Consider the following 18340-nt stretch of genomic DNA (forward strand, 5'->3'; position numbering starts at 1 on the left):
GATCTTTGACTTTTCTCGAGTCAAGTACATTCTTTTGACTAGTTCTTGGTATAACGTAGCTTAAAGGCATTTTTTTGCATTAAGAAAGTTAGAATGAATATATTGGATCGCATGTAAAGAAAAACATTTTTTAAAAAATAAATAAAATAGAAGATTCTATTTGAATTATCAAATTTTTATTTATTATTTTGGATTTTTTATATTCAATAGTATATTTTCAATAGTGAAAACTATTTTGTATTATTGTCTTTTATTGTATATTATAAAATTTATAATCAAAAACTTTTAGAAATATTTTAAATTTATAAAAATTAATAATAATAAAAAAAAATACAAACGTATTTTAATTCATATTAGAACTAAAAATGTATATTCACATACATATTTAGTGACGTTCCATAAATGATATAATGTGGGACGATAGTTGACCAGGTATCATTGAGTTAAAGAAAAGTACTCTATAAATTCGTTATGGTTTTCCACAGTAGCTAAATAGTAAATTTTGTATGGATGCATTTCTCTTCAAGTTCCGTGAAAATTAAGGTTGGTGAAGGCTGTTGCGTGACAAATCGTATGATTTCCCGTGAACGATTAGAAATTCTTGTATAGAAAAGAGATATGAAATATATTTTAATTCGTTTTTGCTTAAAAATAAAATTCAAAAGCATTCTTCAGGGTTGTTATATTTGTTGATTATTAGAATTAAATTTTTCTTAAAGAAAATATAAAATATAAAAAAAATTAATATAAAATAATCAAGCATATTTTAATTCTATCAGAGATTATTAATATGGTAAAAATAAAAGTTTTTAAATATTATAAAAAATTTGTATCAATGAATTAATCTTGATGAAATTTAAAAAATTTATATTTTAAATTATTCAACATATATAAAACAATTTAAAATTAAGAATCTTATTTTCAAGTTTAATATTAAAAATTTATACAAAACTTAATACTTAAATATAAAAAATTAAATATTATTAAATATTAAAAATTAAAAATCCAATATTTAAATTTTACAATTGTATAATCAAATTAATTTATTATTTTTTATATTTTCTGTTATTTATTATTTTCTGTTAATTTTAAATGCAATAAAAAATTTTAATTGGTAAATATATGTAAGATAAATTCTAAATATTTAGTAGAATTATTATTTCATCAGATCAAATTTTATGCTTCTATGGCCGCGAAATTTTGACATCATTATTGATATGATCGATTTGTTCTGTATTTATAATATTTCACGCAGTTATATTTTCACAAAAGTATTGGAACATAACTATGAAAGCATCAATAAAGAAATATTGAAAAGGGATATCCCACTGTTAAATTTGCACGCCATGTTTCATCAAATACTTTTCGGCAAAAGGTTGTTCTGCCATCAAACATGATAATCAGTATTCGCAGTTAGGATTTCTTTCCGATTATTCATGATATAAATGAATATTGTTTATAATGTTAAAGTGTCGACAATACTTTGCAGTTATTATTTTTTATGTTACTTATTATGTTTTTAACAAACATATAAAATTCTTTTTTAAAATTGATAAATGATTCGATGATCAAATTTATAATTATATATTATTGTGTTTTATAATTTCCATTTTTTTAGATGCAAGTAAAGATATTAGAAATCTGAAATGATAAAATAAAATATTTATATTTACATAAAATTTCATTATATTTCTTGTAATTAAAATAAAGAAAATAAAAAATAATAATAGAAAAACTATTTTAAAAGAAACTATAAAATAGAAATATTCTGTACATTCTTTAGAAAAATCTGTACATAAATTAAATATTCATTTAATTTAAAATGTAATTATATAAAATATAATTGATTATAAAGGATATATGTCCAAATTTTTACATAGAAAAAAAAAATATTATGAAAATATAGAATATGTATACATACATGTGTACATACATCTTGAGATAGAAAACCGTGAAAAACGTTGCATTATGGTTATACCATGGACAAAAAGAAAAGTTGAGAAAGAGAAAAATGAAAAAAAGAAACGAAGAGATTCTCTGTTCGTTGCGGGCACGGGCCATCTGGCAGAATGATCTTTTATAGAATCTATCTATCCCGTATCCTCTCTTCAATGAAGAAACCACTCGCGTGGAAATTCCTGGTCCTTTTGATTAATAGCTGACAAGATAAACCATGACCATGATCAAAAAGAATCGGAACAGACTTGAAGTTTGTGTTCTTGTTTCATCCTGCAACAAGAAAAGTCAAAAAGTCAATTATAAATTGATTGTTTGAAATTACAACTGAGATTGCAAGATTTGCTATTATATCTTATAATTTCAATATTCTTGATTATTTACAATACATTTATATTTACAATATATATACAATTTTAATTCTATATTCTTATATTTATAGGATATGCAAAAATTTTAATGCATGTAAAATCAATTTCAATATCTATATTTAGAATTAATTATAATTATAATTATAATATTTGTGATTTTGCTTTTGTTTAAGATTGTAATATCTGGTTAAAATTTAAATGTTTGCTTTCATATTTGAAATTCGATTACCCGCTTCAATTAATAAATTCTTATTAAATTTTTCTAAATTGTCATACCAATAACAATTACAATAAATAAAAATATCTTATTCCAAATTAAACTTTCCAAATTATCATTATTCTCCATAATATATTTGAAATGAAATTTCCTAATTTTCAAAGATTCTGAACAGTGATTTTTAGTACAGTACGCGTGCGGTTTCATCGGCAAACAATGACAAAGACAACTTGTCGGCATGGTAAGGGAATATAAAAGAAAAAAAAGAAGGAGATGCAGCATAAATCATCGACGGATACCAAGCGATGAATCCCGTTGGATTCATTCACGTGGAAGGGGCATAATCAAATTTCGGCCCGCCATGCAAGGGGCGGCGACTTTGCGGTTGTGCACACTTTCGAAGCTTTTCTGTTCATAGGGGAGGGTGGGATTCGCTCGAGGGCTATTATGGGGCTTGCCACGGCTTCAACCCTCATGGAAACTCATGGACACTCATCCAACCGTATAGCAAGCAGAATTGCATACAACGTATCGTGGCGAAACGCTTGACGTGTGAATTTTGTGAACCAGTCTTTCTCTTTAACCGATCTTTCATTTTTAATTAAATTCTTAATAATATGGATATGGTTGTTTTCTTTCTGTGATTATATTAGAGAATTATGAGGATTGATTTCTATTTATCTGAAATAATAAAAAAAAGTCAATTTGTTTGTATTATTTGCAAATTATTAGGTCATCGAGTAATGTCATAAAAATATAATTTCTGTAAGGAAGTATGTATACTTTTGATCAACTAATTAAATGTTGTTTGCATTAATTTAGAATTATTAGGATTATTTTAATTATTTATATTATTACTTTTGCTATATATGATTAATGGAAACTAAATCAAAATAGAAAAGATCTTTGTAATTTTCTAATATTAATTGTTTGTTTATAGTAAATATTATTTATTTTATTTTTCTTAGAAATATTAGAAACAATAAAAATTTGATTTGTTTCAAAACTTTATAATAAATGATTTTTTGTAATTATAATAAACTTTTAAAATGATATTATTTATGATGGGATGATTTAATTCTATTTTAAGAGAGCTTTAATTTAAACAATTAAATTACTTTTTTTATACATATCTACAAGATTATGATTGTTAATAATTTTTAAAAATCATTTCTATTTTGTGTTATTATTTTATCTAGTTTATTTTTATTTAGCCTATTTTTATCAAATTTTTATATTATTTTTGTAAATTTTAATTAGTTTCGCAGATATAAATCTAGACTAATTGAGAATAGTGAATAAATGATCGATGATCATTTTAACTGATCAAAAATTTACCTTTATATTGTTCGAATAGATAATCAGTCAACTTTAATCGCCCACGTGTGGTTGACATTCCAGTTCAAAAACACATTTTTGGGGGAAAAATTACAATTTCGAAAAATTGAAATAAGAATCTATATCAATCGATCAGTCATATGCTTTTGACAGCGGTACAAATACATCTGACGAGGTATGTGGCATGGCAATGTTTTTTTATTTCATATTTTTTTTATCGAATGATTGACTTCTTCAGGCTCATTCAATTCAAATATGAAATTTCTATAAAAAAAATATATATGTATATGTATAGTAAGGCAATCTATATATAGATATATCTATATATAGATTCGTTTGTATTTTACATTAAGAATGTATCATTTTTGAAGATTATTTTACAAAGATAAAATTAAACAATTTTGATTAAATATTTAAGATAATGTTAAATAAATATTGTTTTTATAAAAATGTTATTATATAAAAGAATGTTGTTTATTATTATTACGAATTATTATTAAATTAATTGTGAAATTCCAAATGAATAGTAGTTACCTATATTATGAAAACTTATTTCATAAACTTTGCAAATATTTCATTTTGCTAATTTTTTCTCTTTTTTTTTTAATAATTTCTTTTAATCTATCTTTAAATACAATATTTAAACTTTAAAAAAAAAAATTAAAACATTTATAAATCACAAAGTTTTTTGTTTTGAATTGAGGTTATTTAACTAGAACAATCAATTAATATCTATCTATTATTAGGGATATTTATATTTGTTAGGTTTTTATTCCTATAATTCATTTATGCGCGCGATCGTTCAAAATCGAATCACTCAAAATGATTAAATTTATATTTCGGAAAGTTTCTTAATATCAAAATATTTTAGTAGTTAATATTTTAGTATTCTATAAAAATCAATGACTAATTTGGCTAGAGTTGATTCGTTTGATTTTTTATGATATATTATTATATTATTAATATTTATATCAATTATTATCATTACATTACATATTCTTCAAATATAAAAAAAATAAATTTATATAAAATGATAATAAAAAGATATGCATAATTGGAACTATAAGGAATTATTAAAAAAATTATTCAAATCAGTATATCTTTATCTATAGTTACAACTATATATAATTTTTTATATTTTCAAGATATTTCTCTTGATTTTTATATTCAGTACACAATACAGTTCAGAATATAATGAAAAATTCCAGTTATTAAAAAAAATATTATATTTATAAAATCAAAAATATAATGTATATAATATTTTTTATAATAAAGAAAATATTATAAAAATGATTATTCAATCAATATTAAGTCGAGGACAAATTTTACAACGAAACCATTTAGAGATTTTCTCGCTACAAGTCGTTGTTATGACGTTCAGATTGAAAAATAAGACAGATTGAGGGATTCTTGTTTGAATTCGGCTGATCCATCAAAATTGCGACAGAATGCTTGCGTTTTCTCAACGAAGAAAGTTATCTTGTTTTCTTACTGAACATACTACATTTCTGACATTTGAAAAAGGAATTTTTGCAATACTTCTTTTTCAAATTTTTCGATTTTGAGAAATTGTTGTACGAATTTTATGCAATTTATTTATATCATGGTTTATTTTCTGTTAATAGAATTTTTTTATTTCTTTCCTATTTTTAAAAATTTTTATTTTTCAATAATTCTATAGATTCTATTGATTCTATAGAGCATATCAAAATAAAAATTTATTCTTTTTTCTCTAATTTTTTATTTGTTTCTTCAAATTTATCGATATAAATATGAAATATTATATTCGTTGACTAAAGATTATAATTATTAATTATAATCATTAAGAAATAAATTTTGGGAATTTAAAAAAGATTTTCTTTTCTCTAGAAAGAAAAAGTACGTTTGACTGAATGAAATTGAATCCATTTGAAAAATTTAAATTTTAAAATGATATTTCTTTGTCTATCGGTTGGAAGAAAGTTATTTCAAATGAATCGTCAAGGCTGAAACGTATAAAAAAATGTTCTATGTCAACTAAATATTTACTTGTTCATACGCGTAATCTTTTACAAACATACTTGTTCAAATATGCTATACAAATTTCTTAACTGTAACTATAATAAATAATAATAATCCAGAAATTATAACTTTCAATTATAATTATACAACCTTATAATGCAAATATTTATTTATTATGAATTATTTGATTTATTCATTAAATCAAATAATTGATAAATTATACAATTTTTTGTTTTGGCAGGATAAATTAATAAAATTTGATATGAAATATAAAAAAAAGTATCATTAAATAAATATAAAATGAATATTTGACTAATTCATTATGCCAAATAAAATAAATTTTGATTTGAAATTTATTTGAATCGTTAACATTCTTCCATGGATTACTTTATATACATGTATTATAAATACAACACATAAGCTATACAAAATTTATTTCTAGAAGTATCTATTTATTTAAAATAATAAAAACAATACATAATATCAATAATATATTTTTATATACAATCTTTCGAGGTCCTACTATATTCTTCTATAATTAAACTAATGAATTTAAAGTCAAATTAATGAATTTAGAAGAAGATTATATGTTACATTTTTTATAAAATTTAGAAATTTATTGAAAAATAAATAACAATAACAACAAATTAATTTGTTAACACAAAATTAAATCAACTTTTCACCAAAAATAAACGCAATAAGACTTTTCTTTTAATATCACACGTCCTCTTTTCACTTTCTCATTATTCTTCTTTCTTTTTCCAATTTTTTTCTACAATTTTTCACAGTCATTCTTGTTCCCCAAAAAATTTCGAAAAATTTATAATATACGTTCCTACTCTTTTTAAATATTCTATTCTATATTAATCGACGTGTTTTCGAGATTTCTTTCCTCCTAATTACCATTGAACAATCGTTGATTAAACGTATGCAAAGTAATCGTTTAAAAATAATAAAATCGGTGACGTATCGAAAATGGATATTCGGCGATGATTTTGTGACGAGTACCACGAAAGAAAGGTTGTTCTCTGTATCGATGGTGTCTGAAAGCTGATTTTGTATCGTATTTTCGAGGACAGAAGGGATGGACGAAAGGTTCTACGAGCGGAAGAGAGAGACGGGGATTTGGAGGGAAAATAGGTGGCAACGGAGGCCGATGGCTCGTTCTCGCGAAGGGTAGCTCAACCTCGAGTGTTACAATAAATCAACGAAACGCTTTTGCAGAGCTCCACCCTCGTAACTTCTGCAGAATACATCCCATAGAGATCACGACGTTACCAGACTGTCCCATTTTCATTGTGTTTAAAGTGCCTACCTCGCCGCTTCGATCGGATCGGCCATCGTATAAATTATTTATCCTTGCTTCCTGTCACGCGACGATATCGAAAAGCTCGATTGCACGTCCAGAGGAATGAATTTCGAATTTGAAGAACAAGAATCTTTTTGATTGACAAATAATTTGAGAAAAAATTTTGTTTGGAATTATGATAAAACATAAAAGTATCAAATATATTTTTTAACAAATATTCTATGACATTTCTCTTTGAATAATTTTATTAATTGGGGAGCAGAGAAAATCTTTTAGAGGCATTCGGTTTTATATCTCTACCGATAAAAAAAAAACAAATTTTTTTAACTTATCTTGATCACTCATTTCTACATTGGAATCGATTATCAAATTCGAATTATTCTCGATGAGTATCGTTTGATTAAAATTTACAACAAAATTTCGTCATATGTTGGATTATTCAATTTCATTTCTGTTCCATATATTTTTTACATAAATTTTCGATCCTTGTTTAATATACTACTATTCAAGTACAAAATTCTATAAAATTCGATCGAAATATAATTCAAAATTTTCCCCAATCGCACGAAACCAAACTCAAAAAAAAAGACTATCTATTCGAATAGAGATTAAAAGAGAAATCTATCAAGAGAACGAAAACGTTGTTCCTTTAATCGAGACTCGTCTTCGTCGTACAAAATATGCAACGTCAATCCTGCAAAAAAAAAAAAGAAAAATGTTAAAAAGAGTGCAAGCGGACGAACTAAACCGCCAAGATCAAGAAAAATATTAGAGGAGGGCTGATCGAGAGGGCGAGAGCCGGGGCGACCCCTGCCTCAATATCTCTGTCCACGTTCTCCTTTTCTATCCCCGCGATACCATCGGCTCGTCATTCGTGACAAAAGGGCAAACAGCCCCGCGCGGCCGTGGCGACCGATTAATCCCCGACAAAAGGGGCTGCGTATCGCGTGGCCCTCGACCGGCCCTCCTAAAACCTACCTTCGCCCTTACCGACTAGAAAGGGTGCCCCTTCCTCCCTCGCCTGGTGGCAGGGGCGAGTGCCTCCATCCTTCCTCGGTGGAACGACCCAATCCGGGCTGGAGGGTGGGCACCGTCGTTGCTATATAACTCTGGGGTGAGCTTTGCTCGTGGTGAGTGTAATCTGCCGATCGTGTGTAGCTTCTTCTCGTGTATATAGTTGAATCTCGCTTGCCTTATCTCGTGAAGCCTTTTAAACAATCATTCGTCGGGGAGAAGAAACGAAAGACACTTTGAAATTTGGTGGAATAGATGCGAGCCGCGAATACTGTTGTTGCTGCAAAGTGTACCACCACTTCGACAGCGGGAGGAATATGTTCGAGGACAAGGACACAAGTTTCTTCAGGCCGTGGGACAATCGTGATGCGAGCAAAACGACGGAAGAAAACAGGATCGAGGGGCAAGAAGATTCCATCAAGGAGGATCGATCGCCTACCAATGCGAAACAAGAGGATCGCGTCGACTCGATCCCGGCCTCGTCCCCCTCCTCCGAAAGGCGGAGAAGAAGGAAGAGCGATTCCTCCGTCAGAACGACGAGCAGCTCATCGTCAAAAGCGGAGGACGAGAGCAGGATTTCAGAAAGCCTGGAGTCGTCGAAAGATTCCGACTATCCCCTGCCCTCCGCCGCTGTTTCGAACCCCGCCGAATCTCCATCGCGTTTGAACGGCCGCTCGTTGCTCGATGCGCCGCATCGCTCGATCGATTATCTTCAGGGCACGAACGAGCCCGATTCCCTGCGCTCTGACGGCCCGTGGCTGGATCCCGTTATGGTCCCATCATTGTTGCCAACCGCCTCGACAACAGCGACCACGGGCCACCCGTTCTATTACCGCGGATTCCCCTCCGTGCTGCACACCTTCCCGCAAGAATTGCAAGCGCCGTTCGTGGAGCATGCCGTGGGCATGCTGCAAAGGCAGGAAGCGGTCGCGAAGCAAATGAGGAAGTTGCGGCCGAAAAAATTCAGGTGCGAACACTGTGACGTCGCGTTCAGCAATAACGGCCAGCTAAAGGGACACATCAGGATACACACGGGTAAGCATTCTTTCTATTTTTGTTTCCCATTTCGAATACGTTATGAATGGAACGACGATCGGTTCGTTATTCGAATTTTCGTGGAAATTTGTGACGAGTTTAACGAGTCGAACAAATTTTAAATCGTAATTTAAATTAATCGAGTAATTTCTTTTTTTTTTTCTTCTTTCGATGCGTTAAAATATTTATATCGATCACACAGGCGAAAGACCGTTCAAATGCGACGCGAAGGATTGCGGGAAATCGTTTACCAGGAACGAAGAGTTGACGAGGCACAAGAGAATCCACACCGGACTTCGTCCGCACGCTTGCGTAATTTGTGGAAAGTGTTTCGGCAGGAAAGATCACTTGAAGAAGCACATGAGAACCCACGAGAATCGTGATCCATACAGGATGTCAGCGGCTACATTGGGAATGATCGGTTTAGGGAACACTCTACCTCAAAATATGGGATTTTTCCCGTATTTCTATCCAACGTGATACGTAGGAACGAAATTCAAAAAATCTCGGCAACGTTTCGCATTACAGCGAATTGACATTATTTTTTCTCTTTTTGAACTGGAATAGCACAGGCTGTGTAAAAGAAATTGGGGACCAAAAAAATAAAATCTTTGGAGCAATTATATCTCGTGAAAAGAGTTGAATATTTTTTAAATATTTTTGAGACATTTTGTATATATTTCATATATACAACGGTTCTATCCATTTAACATTGAACATTAATTGTTGCCTTGATTCTTCGTTTTATGAAGAATCATTGAATGTTTGTCAAGATTATTCCTATTTTTGATACTATGTCCTTTTTATCGATACTAGTCGAATAGTCTATTATACAATGCAATACGAAGGCATTTATACATAGAGATTATAATATATACACTATATTTAACGATGAATAAATTGTTATTTATTTTTAATAATAACCGTCTAAACTTTCTTCTTATTTTCGAAATCCACGTCTTCCTTAATTATCTCAATTAAGAAAACATTTAATACTAGAAAAAGATTTATCTTTACGATTCTTTCCAATTAGAAATCTAAACTCTATATTTACAAATCAAAAATCTAAAACTTATCAACTTATTTAGTATGAATTATTTCTTCTATTTATCCCTGTTATTTTCCTCCTCAAATAATTTTATAATTAGTTATAAAGATAAAATTAAATTATCAAATAAGAGGCATGAAGAAAATAATCGCATTCTTTTGAAATTTTAAAATATCCATAGATAGATATTAAATAAATCAAACAGCGAACAAATACATTGTACATCAACATTAAAATAATCACGGGTACCAGCACCATTTTCCTGACAATTAAATTCAAGATGGCGTCACCAGAACCCCAGAAATTCGAGGATCAAAGGATCCCCGTTCTCGAGTCATAGGGTGACTGGCTGGTGAAGGGCTGGTACATAGAATCGAGGGTTGCTCCCTTTCTGCCTACCGGAAGGGACGGTTACCGCGTGCAAGCCTATCCCTGCCCTCCTTCCGTTTTTTTCTCTCCCCCCTCTCCATCGCAATACGTTCTTGCTTCACGACAGCTCGTGGCCGCATACATAAATGTTTTCGGTTGATTTCGGGGTGGGGAGGGTTTCGAGGGTCGGTTCGCCAGATTGCGGCTTGGAAAAAAACTCGAATTCAATTAACCCTCCCCTCGGGCACATTATCGGCCGGCTATTCGATTGTGTCGAGGAAGAAATCTTCGAATTTATTCTTCCTTTTTTTTTCTCTTTAAAAAAGAAAGCAGGAATCACGAGCTTCGTTCAAATCTTAACTTAACAACTTATAAATGAATGATAAATCTACGATATAATTTTCTAATATCAAGAATACAATTTTGTTGTTCGTTTCTCGATTGAATCGAGTTTCAACGTATGGTTTCATACCTTATATAAGTGCGTTCGATATCGACGTGCAATGGATTTGTAAAAGAAAGGGAGAAAACATAGGGTGAATTCTCACCGTAGGAGAGAAAGTCATAAGGCCTTTACTGTCATATATCAGCGCATCGGTAGGAGGGTGTCGACGAGCTTGAACGAATGTCTCAGCAGGGTTGCTGGTACCCGTCCAAGCTACCGTGTCCAAACGCAAGAAAATTTAATGCACGTATTATCCCAAGCTCACCGAGTTTCCCGCAGTTTATCGCGCGGATACAATTTCCCCCGCTAATTGTTCCACTTCTCCTCGTACGCATAATTACATTTGTAGTTCTTCCTTCCCGCATTTTAATTCCTGATTTCAACAGATAGACAGAGGGAGGGATTCGTGTACTTAATAATTAAGCCGATGATTTTCGTGGTTATACGTTTTCCCCAAATAAACCTCAAGAGTCAAAACCTGAAGTCAAGAGAGAAAGGTCGTTTGTCAAGAGTTAAACGTCGCCCCAGGTCGAACGTGAGCCGGATTACAGGGATCCTTGCCCACCTTAATCCCAGATTATGAGAGAAATCCTCTTGCAATGTGATATTAGGATTTTGGGAAAGTGTGACCCCTCATTGTGGCTCATATATTTTAATGCGAACAATAAACATTCGGATTCGAGTTGTTCATTGTACAAATTTTCTTTTCATTGTTAACATTTTGCAATATTATATTTACTGAAAAAAATGAATAATATTTTTGACGTATAAATTGTAATAGTTTCATTTTAATATATCGTTTATATATACGATATATTTATTTTTCAGGAAGCTAACGTTAATATCATTCATATTAATATAATAAATGATATATTTTCGTGCCTAGTTCTGATTCCTCGTAAATTACTCAACAAGATTGGAAACACCTTTCAGGAGGTTGTATTCTCTACTCGACGCCCCGTGGACGTTTATCCAAAGGAGGTTGCGCAACAGGAAGGACACCCGGCGTGACACCATTGATTCCTCCGTTTCAACGGCTCGCGAAAACGAGGCAACACTTGCTTCATAACCGATATTTGTACTTATCGTTTCATTTTTGGGAATAATTTTTCCCTTTAAAAAAAGTTAAATCAAAATTACGTCAAATAAGATTCTTTTTTTCTATAAATATAAAATCCTCCCAATTCCATCGAATTTCTTCACTTTATGCGATTCCAAAAGTCTTCGATCTTCCTCTCCTCTTCCCTCCCCTCCATCGAATTCTTCGATTCACACAGTACGACGTTTCACGTCGTACCCCGGGTGGTCCTGTATATCGGAATGTTTGCCCACGTCATTGTTGCGCCTCTGACACTTCGATGGGCTACCTTTCCCAGTTTAAAAACCGTTTAAGCCCCTAATAGGCGTCGATGCATCGTCGTCCTTTCTCGCAGGCAGGAGTTGGCTTCAGGTGGCCGTCGACGAGTATCCTCGTTCTCAACGGGAAGCAAAAACACCCGGGGCGCGTTGACTCGCTGATATATGGATCATACGGTTTCCGATCATACGGATATGATGACGGACATTAAGGGTGGTTGACTGGTCACTTTCTGAAAGGAAAAAAGACGAGGAAGAGGAGTTATATTTTGCCATACAGTACAATGGGGATGGAAAGGAAGAAAAACATTTTCGAATTGTGCCGCAATTTTTCAATCCTGTTAGATCCTTTTTAATTCTTTTCACTGCGATCGATCGGGAAATGAAAACTCTTCAAACTTTTGCTCATCCTCCCCATTTAAAAAATATTTGTATTTGTATGAAAAAAAAGAAAAAAAAATCTCGTTAGTGTGATAAAAATACCCAATCGAAATAAAAAGATATTTTTGTCAGTTACATTTTATTCGATGATTGGTTCTATTTACAAATTATGGAGGAATATGAATGGTACGGTACGGAAACTTCACTTCTTCTTCTTCTTCTTAATCGATTTACTCGGTTTTGTAATCTTCACTTTCTTCGCCTCTTCCTTCACCACCGCAGGCTCCAAAGGCTTTTCCCACATCTTTATCTGATCCTCTATCTCCTTGCGCTTCTGCAGTGACCAAGGCCTGGCCACCCTGAAATGAAAGTCTATTTGAACCTCCTTATCGCCCACGTCCGATATCTTCTTCATCTTGAACATGAATAAATTCGGATTCTCCTCCTTCTCGCATTTTTCCTTGTGCGCCTCGTCCTTCTTCTTCGAGTTCCCCTCGACGACCTCGCCGACCTTCGCCTTCGGGTACAGCGTGACCGTCCTACTGCCGGGTACCTGGGGCTTGTCGAACTCGTCCTCCTCTTCCACTTTCGGTTGCGCGTCCTCGACGCAGTCGCACGGCGGATCGAATTCCGGCTTCTTGTACTCCTTCTGGGTTCTTAGCACCACTTTGTTGTTGTTGATCATAACTTCCATCTGCTTGTACGGTAAACCCTTCTCCTCGATGTCCGAGCGAAGTTTGCTAGGCCTCTCGAATTCGTACATACTTGAAGGCTTCACGGGGCAACATGGCGGTGGCTCTTCTATCTTCGGCTGAGGAGGAGGGACGACAGGGGTCAACGGGCGTTTCTGGCAACAGGAGCTTTCGAGGCAATCGGCAGGATTTTTGGAGGACGATATCTTTTCGGGATTTGCCGTTTCGCAGCAAGGCGAGCATGGAAGTTTCGACGGTGGCGGGCATCCGCAATTGTAAGTGGCTAACATCATTTTGTTTATTGGGAATTTTTAGGGAAGGATGGATGCAAAGAGTAAGAAGGATAAGAAGAAGAAGAAGAAGAAGGGGGCGGGTGAATGGGATGGTGGGATTGATCGACGTTTGTGCTTCAAGTTGTACGGGTTTGCGACATGTTGGATAGGTTGGGGTGTACGTTGTGAATGCAACTGATTCTCCCCAAGCCAAGAGTGATCTGAACTTTCGTTTCGAGAGAGATCGATCTTCACTCCCGATCCCGATCCCCATCACAACCTCTTCTTCCTCCTTTAAATATTTAGATTAAAGAAAAAAAAAAAAAAATAATGTCGAAATTCCAAGTATCAAAAATTATAAATTTGTCATTATAATTTTTTTTAACTTAATTTCAAACGAGATTGGCGAATTAGATTTCTTTTTTTTAATCGTTTCGATATCTCCAAAATCGTCCAAAGATGTACGTCTGCCCCCCGATGCCACCCGCACCCTGCCCACCGGATTGCCCACCCCCAAAGCCTCGAGACGCGCCCAAGAAATATTTTCGTGAGATTGGAACGGCCATGGTCGGGAATCAATTGATAATTCGCGTGGAAAGGCAGAGGGGGAAGGCGAAGAAGCTGAAAGATTGGGATCCTCCGTGCGATTGCGACGTGGAGATAGTGAGGCCGACGAGCAAGGAGGGGCCCAAGATATTGAGGGGTGCCGACAATAATCGGATCCTGTTTCGCGTCGAACGATCGGAGACCTCGAAGGAGGAAGATCAAGATTCGGGACAAACTATTTCTTACGAGGTGAGACGCGAAAATGATAATGATAATTCACTTGTTAAACCATGTAAAGAACTGAAACATTGTGATACATAAATTCGATTGGACATTTTCCAAGTTTCATGTACGTAAATTTGCGCAGGTCGGCGAGTGCAAAGGAGGCCCGAAGACGAACGATCAATGCAGAACGTTCACCATTTACCCCGTATTTAACGGTACCGGGGTACAGCAGATACACACGGATCGCGTGACCGAAGGGAATGAGAATGTGTTCATGTTGAGAATGAAAAAGAAGAATGACTCGTCGATCGAGCAGCCGAGAAAGAACATAGAACTGGAGGTGAGGACACCGAAACCGCCAACGCCTCCCCCGGAAAAATTGGAGAAACCCTTGGTCGTGGACGAAGATTGCGTGAAACTCGTCACAAAGGAGGAAGTACCGGAGATTGAGCCGAAGCCGGAAGTAAAAAAAAAGATAAAAAAGAAGAAGAAGAAATGATTCCAAATTTTTCAATGTAAAATGAAAAAGGAAACTGAACTCTTCTCTGAAAAATTTTAAAATTTCTCCTTCTAATGCTATTTAATCATGATGATTACATATTATTGATTAATGATAAATCAATAGAAAAATCACAATTATATAAATCTCATCTTGATTTAAAAGCACTTGGCGTTATATTTTACTTATCCAAGTATCGCAATGCACGTTTAAAATGATGATTCCAAAAAAAAGAAAAAAAAAGAAAAATTCCAAAAATCATGGAAACTCTAAAAAAGAAAAAAAGTTTTGAAGGATCACTTAAAAAGAATTAATATCACAGTGTCGACATTTAACAAATTGGTACCGCGACGAATTTGCAGGTATATAGCAACCATTATGGCGGACAATCGAGGTTACTGAACGAGATTTCTGAATGAACTTTAGGAATTCATGAATGAAGTTCGCAAAAGCGCGATTCCACGATGCGTAAAAGTGCACGAGTCAGCGCGTTCTCGTTCCTCATTCATCCACGGCACAAGCATCCGTGGAAAATTGCTTCGTTACGGGCAGATGAGCCCGTCTTTGGCGATTTTCTTCCTCGAAGATGACTTTCGTCGGGACGATTGTTGACGAGAGACTCTTCTCGTTGTGACCGTTCGAAATATCCTTGTAATTGGTCCTAACCCTTTCCCTCGCCCGTCATAGCAACGTGATGATCGTTCGCGTGAACCCTGCAATTGAGAAATTTTCTGAAGAAGCTGGATAGAATTGTTACACGATGATTTTTTATTATGAATAAGGAGAACTTTTTTTTTTCGAATTCTATTAATTCGTCTCTGATATTATTAGATGTAATTTTATCCTACGAAAAATGTATCTTTACGTATATCTGATAATTATGAAATAGATAAGAGTCATTTGATCGAAAGAAAGTAAAACTGAAGAAAGATTTATAAATAAAAAATTTTCAACAATAAAGGAACAGGATTGAAAGTGATCCAAGGAAAAAAAAGGTAGCAGGATTAATTTACCATCTCGCTATACATCGTGAAAGCTACCTACTCGAATGAATCGACAACAGATTGTCCAGTTCCGCCTATAATCGTTCTTTAGAAGCGACGTCGATCGCTTTTCATTTTTCATCGGGCAAGTCCCACCTACGATATCCGTGATTCCACCGTGATGTTGTACGCTGAAATATCGTCTTCATTCGCTTGTCCCTCCATTGTCTGCCGGCCTCTGTATTTTTTTCTTAATTCCCTGACATGAGAAACGGGGCATCGGTGGGCGGGTGGCTTATTCCCGAAAAAAGAGTGAATGGCGTGGTCCAAGTCGAGGTCCATTCGGGACAGCACCTGACTCTTCGACTTCTTTTTCGATCGTGAGAATCCTTCGTTCGAGCCTCGATTATTCGGCCTCGATTCGATGTCGTGTCAAGAAAAAGAGAAAGGAAAAAAAAAAAAAGAACGGAGGAAATCGAGGGAAGAATGCGCGTCTCTTTTTCGTTGGTCCCAGTTCTCGAGAGGAAAAGTGGTTGCAGAAGATCGAGGGAGAATAATTTAATGAGGGGAGGATGTCTTCAGGGTGGTCGAAGCTTTTGCATCCTCGAAAAATAAAAAAAACTTTTAGAATTCTTAGAATCAAATGTTAAAAAAATAAATTTTTATGAAAATTGGTGAGGAAGAAAAATTCAAAGTTCATTTTTTTTTCATTTAACTCATTCGAAAATGAACACTCTGTTGTAATCTGAAAATAAAATATTTTATGGTCTCAGAAATTGAATGTCTTAATAAACATTCATATTCATAAATTTTATTATTATCATTATTATTATTATAGTTCAACGACCAAGGAACGAGTCAATTTATTGGAGAAAGAGAGAGAAAGAGAGAGATTTACAACGGTACTTAGGCAATTTGCCTCAGGTAGAACCAATAGGATTTTTAGTCGCCACAGGTGCCGATCGCGCCCTTTTCTAGGCGTGGATTTATCTTTAATACCTGGCCATCGATCCATTTTTCCATTGGGTATATCCTTTTTACCGGAAACTGGCTAACGGTTGACTTTTCAACGGCGACTGGTAATATGGATAATTATCAATAATCCATCTGGTATATTTGTATAATTCCATCATCTCCTTAAATTTGAGTGTTAGAGGATTTGGTGGGAATAGAAAATTCAGAATTCAGAAAATAATAAATATGTACAATTTAATATCTAATAATATTTCTGAACTTTGCATTATTGAATAATTTTATGTTCTACGTTACACACATTTGTTATTCTATTGATATTGCATTATAAGATGTATCCAAAGGATTAAATTGACAATGGAAATTAAAGAAAATTAATTGGAGAAAATATAATTTTTGAAATATATTTTTGATCTTCCTATTATTATCATCTAGTAATAGATATTTTCTAGAGATTATTTTGAAGAATATTTCTTATTACCGATTCTTTGTCAAATATTTATACAATGAAGAGTATTTTTCGAAGCGATTTTTTTCATTCACGGCAAGAACGTCAGAGATTTTTCTATGGAAAAGTAAACAAAAAATTGCGGAAGAATATGGAAGAACAGCACAGTAGGTTCATAATCGCGATTGTCGTGGGAGTTCATAAAAGTGTCCAGTTCTGTGTGTGGTCTGACAATGCCATTCCGGCCAATAAATTAGACAAACCGCAAGAAAGACTTGCTCTCCATGTAGGGAAAATAGCGTGACACGTATGAACATTGTGGCGGGTGGAAAAATCTTTTCCAAAAATCGGTCGTAAAGGAAAGCCTGTGGTCGTCGAATGAATGGGACGACAAGTGACCAAGTTATTATACGTGGAACGAATCTCTTCTAAGGACAGAAGAAAAAAATTTCTTTGGAGAAATATCTGTCAAAGAAATATATCAATTATATATATATAAAGAAAAAAATGTAATTGATACTCTTTTAACTTCTTCAATTCAAAATTCTTCAGAGAAATGTTTTGCATATTTTAACAAAATGAAATCTAAATGAAATCAATAGGAAAATGTTGAGTGAGCAATTAAAAGTGTTATTGAATTTTAAATAGAATGTATTAGTGAGCCATTAGTATATATTTCATTTTGCATAATATGTTTGATATAATATTAGCACGTGTAAGTAAATACATTATTGGCTGCGAATTTACTTATCAAGATGTTCTTTTATTAACACTTATATCCAATTATATATTCCTAATTCTCATATTCGTTCCTTCCAATTAACCATTAAAATTAATATTTAATTCCATAATAATTCATCCCA

At 33.3% G+C, this 18340-nt stretch overlaps 3 protein-coding genes and 1 long non-coding RNA gene across 5 annotated transcripts; 2 read left to right on the forward strand and 2 right to left on the reverse strand.

The window, feature by feature from the left end:
- Positions 1-1085: 1085 nt before the first annotated feature.
- Positions 1086-4586, reverse strand: LOC102654646. Of its 2 annotated transcripts, XR_003306130.1 has the most exons (5): positions 4417-4586; positions 3883-4146; positions 2844-3225; positions 1922-2229; positions 1086-1641 (listed from the first exon to the last, which is right to left on the reverse strand). It is a non-coding gene; the product is annotated as an uncharacterized LOC102654646 (long non-coding RNA). The 2 variants fall into 2 exon arrangements; XR_001705699.2 differs by lacking the exon at positions 2844-3225.
- Positions 4587-6685: 2099 nt separating this feature from the next.
- LOC100578561 (early growth response protein 1) lies at positions 6686-10111 on the forward strand. The gene is made up of 2 exons (XM_006560696.3): positions 6686-9241; positions 9444-10111. Exons 1-2 carry the CDS (start codon positions 8524-8526, stop codon positions 9719-9721), a joined length of 996 nt encoding a protein of 331 aa, XP_006560759.1. The 5' UTR covers positions 6686-8523; the 3' UTR covers positions 9722-10111.
- Positions 10112-12935: 2824 nt separating this feature from the next.
- LOC113218516 (pollen-specific leucine-rich repeat extensin-like protein 2) lies at positions 12936-13939 on the reverse strand. Its single transcript, XM_026445655.1, has one exon. It carries the CDS (start codon positions 13823-13825, stop codon positions 13043-13045), a length of 783 nt encoding a protein of 260 aa, XP_026301440.1. The 5' UTR covers positions 13826-13939; the 3' UTR covers positions 12936-13042.
- A 136-nt stretch (positions 13940-14075) lies between these two features.
- LOC100578592 lies at positions 14076-16499 on the forward strand. The gene is made up of 2 exons (XM_003249671.4): positions 14076-14599; positions 14718-16499. The coding sequence occupies exons 1-2, from the start codon at positions 14264-14266 to the stop codon at positions 15072-15074; spliced, it is 693 nt and encodes a 230-aa protein (XP_003249719.1). The 5' UTR covers positions 14076-14263; the 3' UTR covers positions 15075-16499.
- Positions 16500-18340: the final 1841 nt, after the last annotated feature.

Source organism: Apis mellifera, linkage group LG15 (assembly GCF_003254395.2).
Source record: "Apis mellifera strain DH4 linkage group LG15, Amel_HAv3.1, whole genome shotgun sequence".
In the NCBI taxonomy this organism is placed as follows: Eukaryota; Metazoa; Arthropoda; class Insecta; order Hymenoptera; family Apidae; genus Apis; species Apis mellifera.

What these genes read in the sequence shown, in the direction of transcription:
- LOC100578592 (XM_003249671.4), top strand. Translation starts at nt 14,264, where the DNA reads ATGTACGTCTGCCCCCCGATGCCACCCGCACCCTGCCCACCGGATTGC. An exon ending in GACAAACTATTTCTTACGAG is followed by an intron (nt 14,600 to 14,717) that starts GTGAGACGCGAA and finishes AAATTTGCGCAG; the next exon opens with GTCGGCGAGTGCAAAGGAGG.
- LOC113218516 (XM_026445655.1), bottom strand. Translation starts at nt 13,825, where the DNA reads ATGATGTTAGCCACTTACAATTGCGGATGCCCGCCACCGTCGAAACTT.
- LOC100578561 (XM_006560696.3), top strand. Translation starts at nt 8,524, where the DNA reads ATGTTCGAGGACAAGGACACAAGTTTCTTCAGGCCGTGGGACAATCGT. An exon ending in ACACATCAGGATACACACGG is followed by an intron (nt 9,242 to 9,443) that starts GTAAGCATTCTT and finishes TCGATCACACAG; the next exon opens with GCGAAAGACCGTTCAAATGC.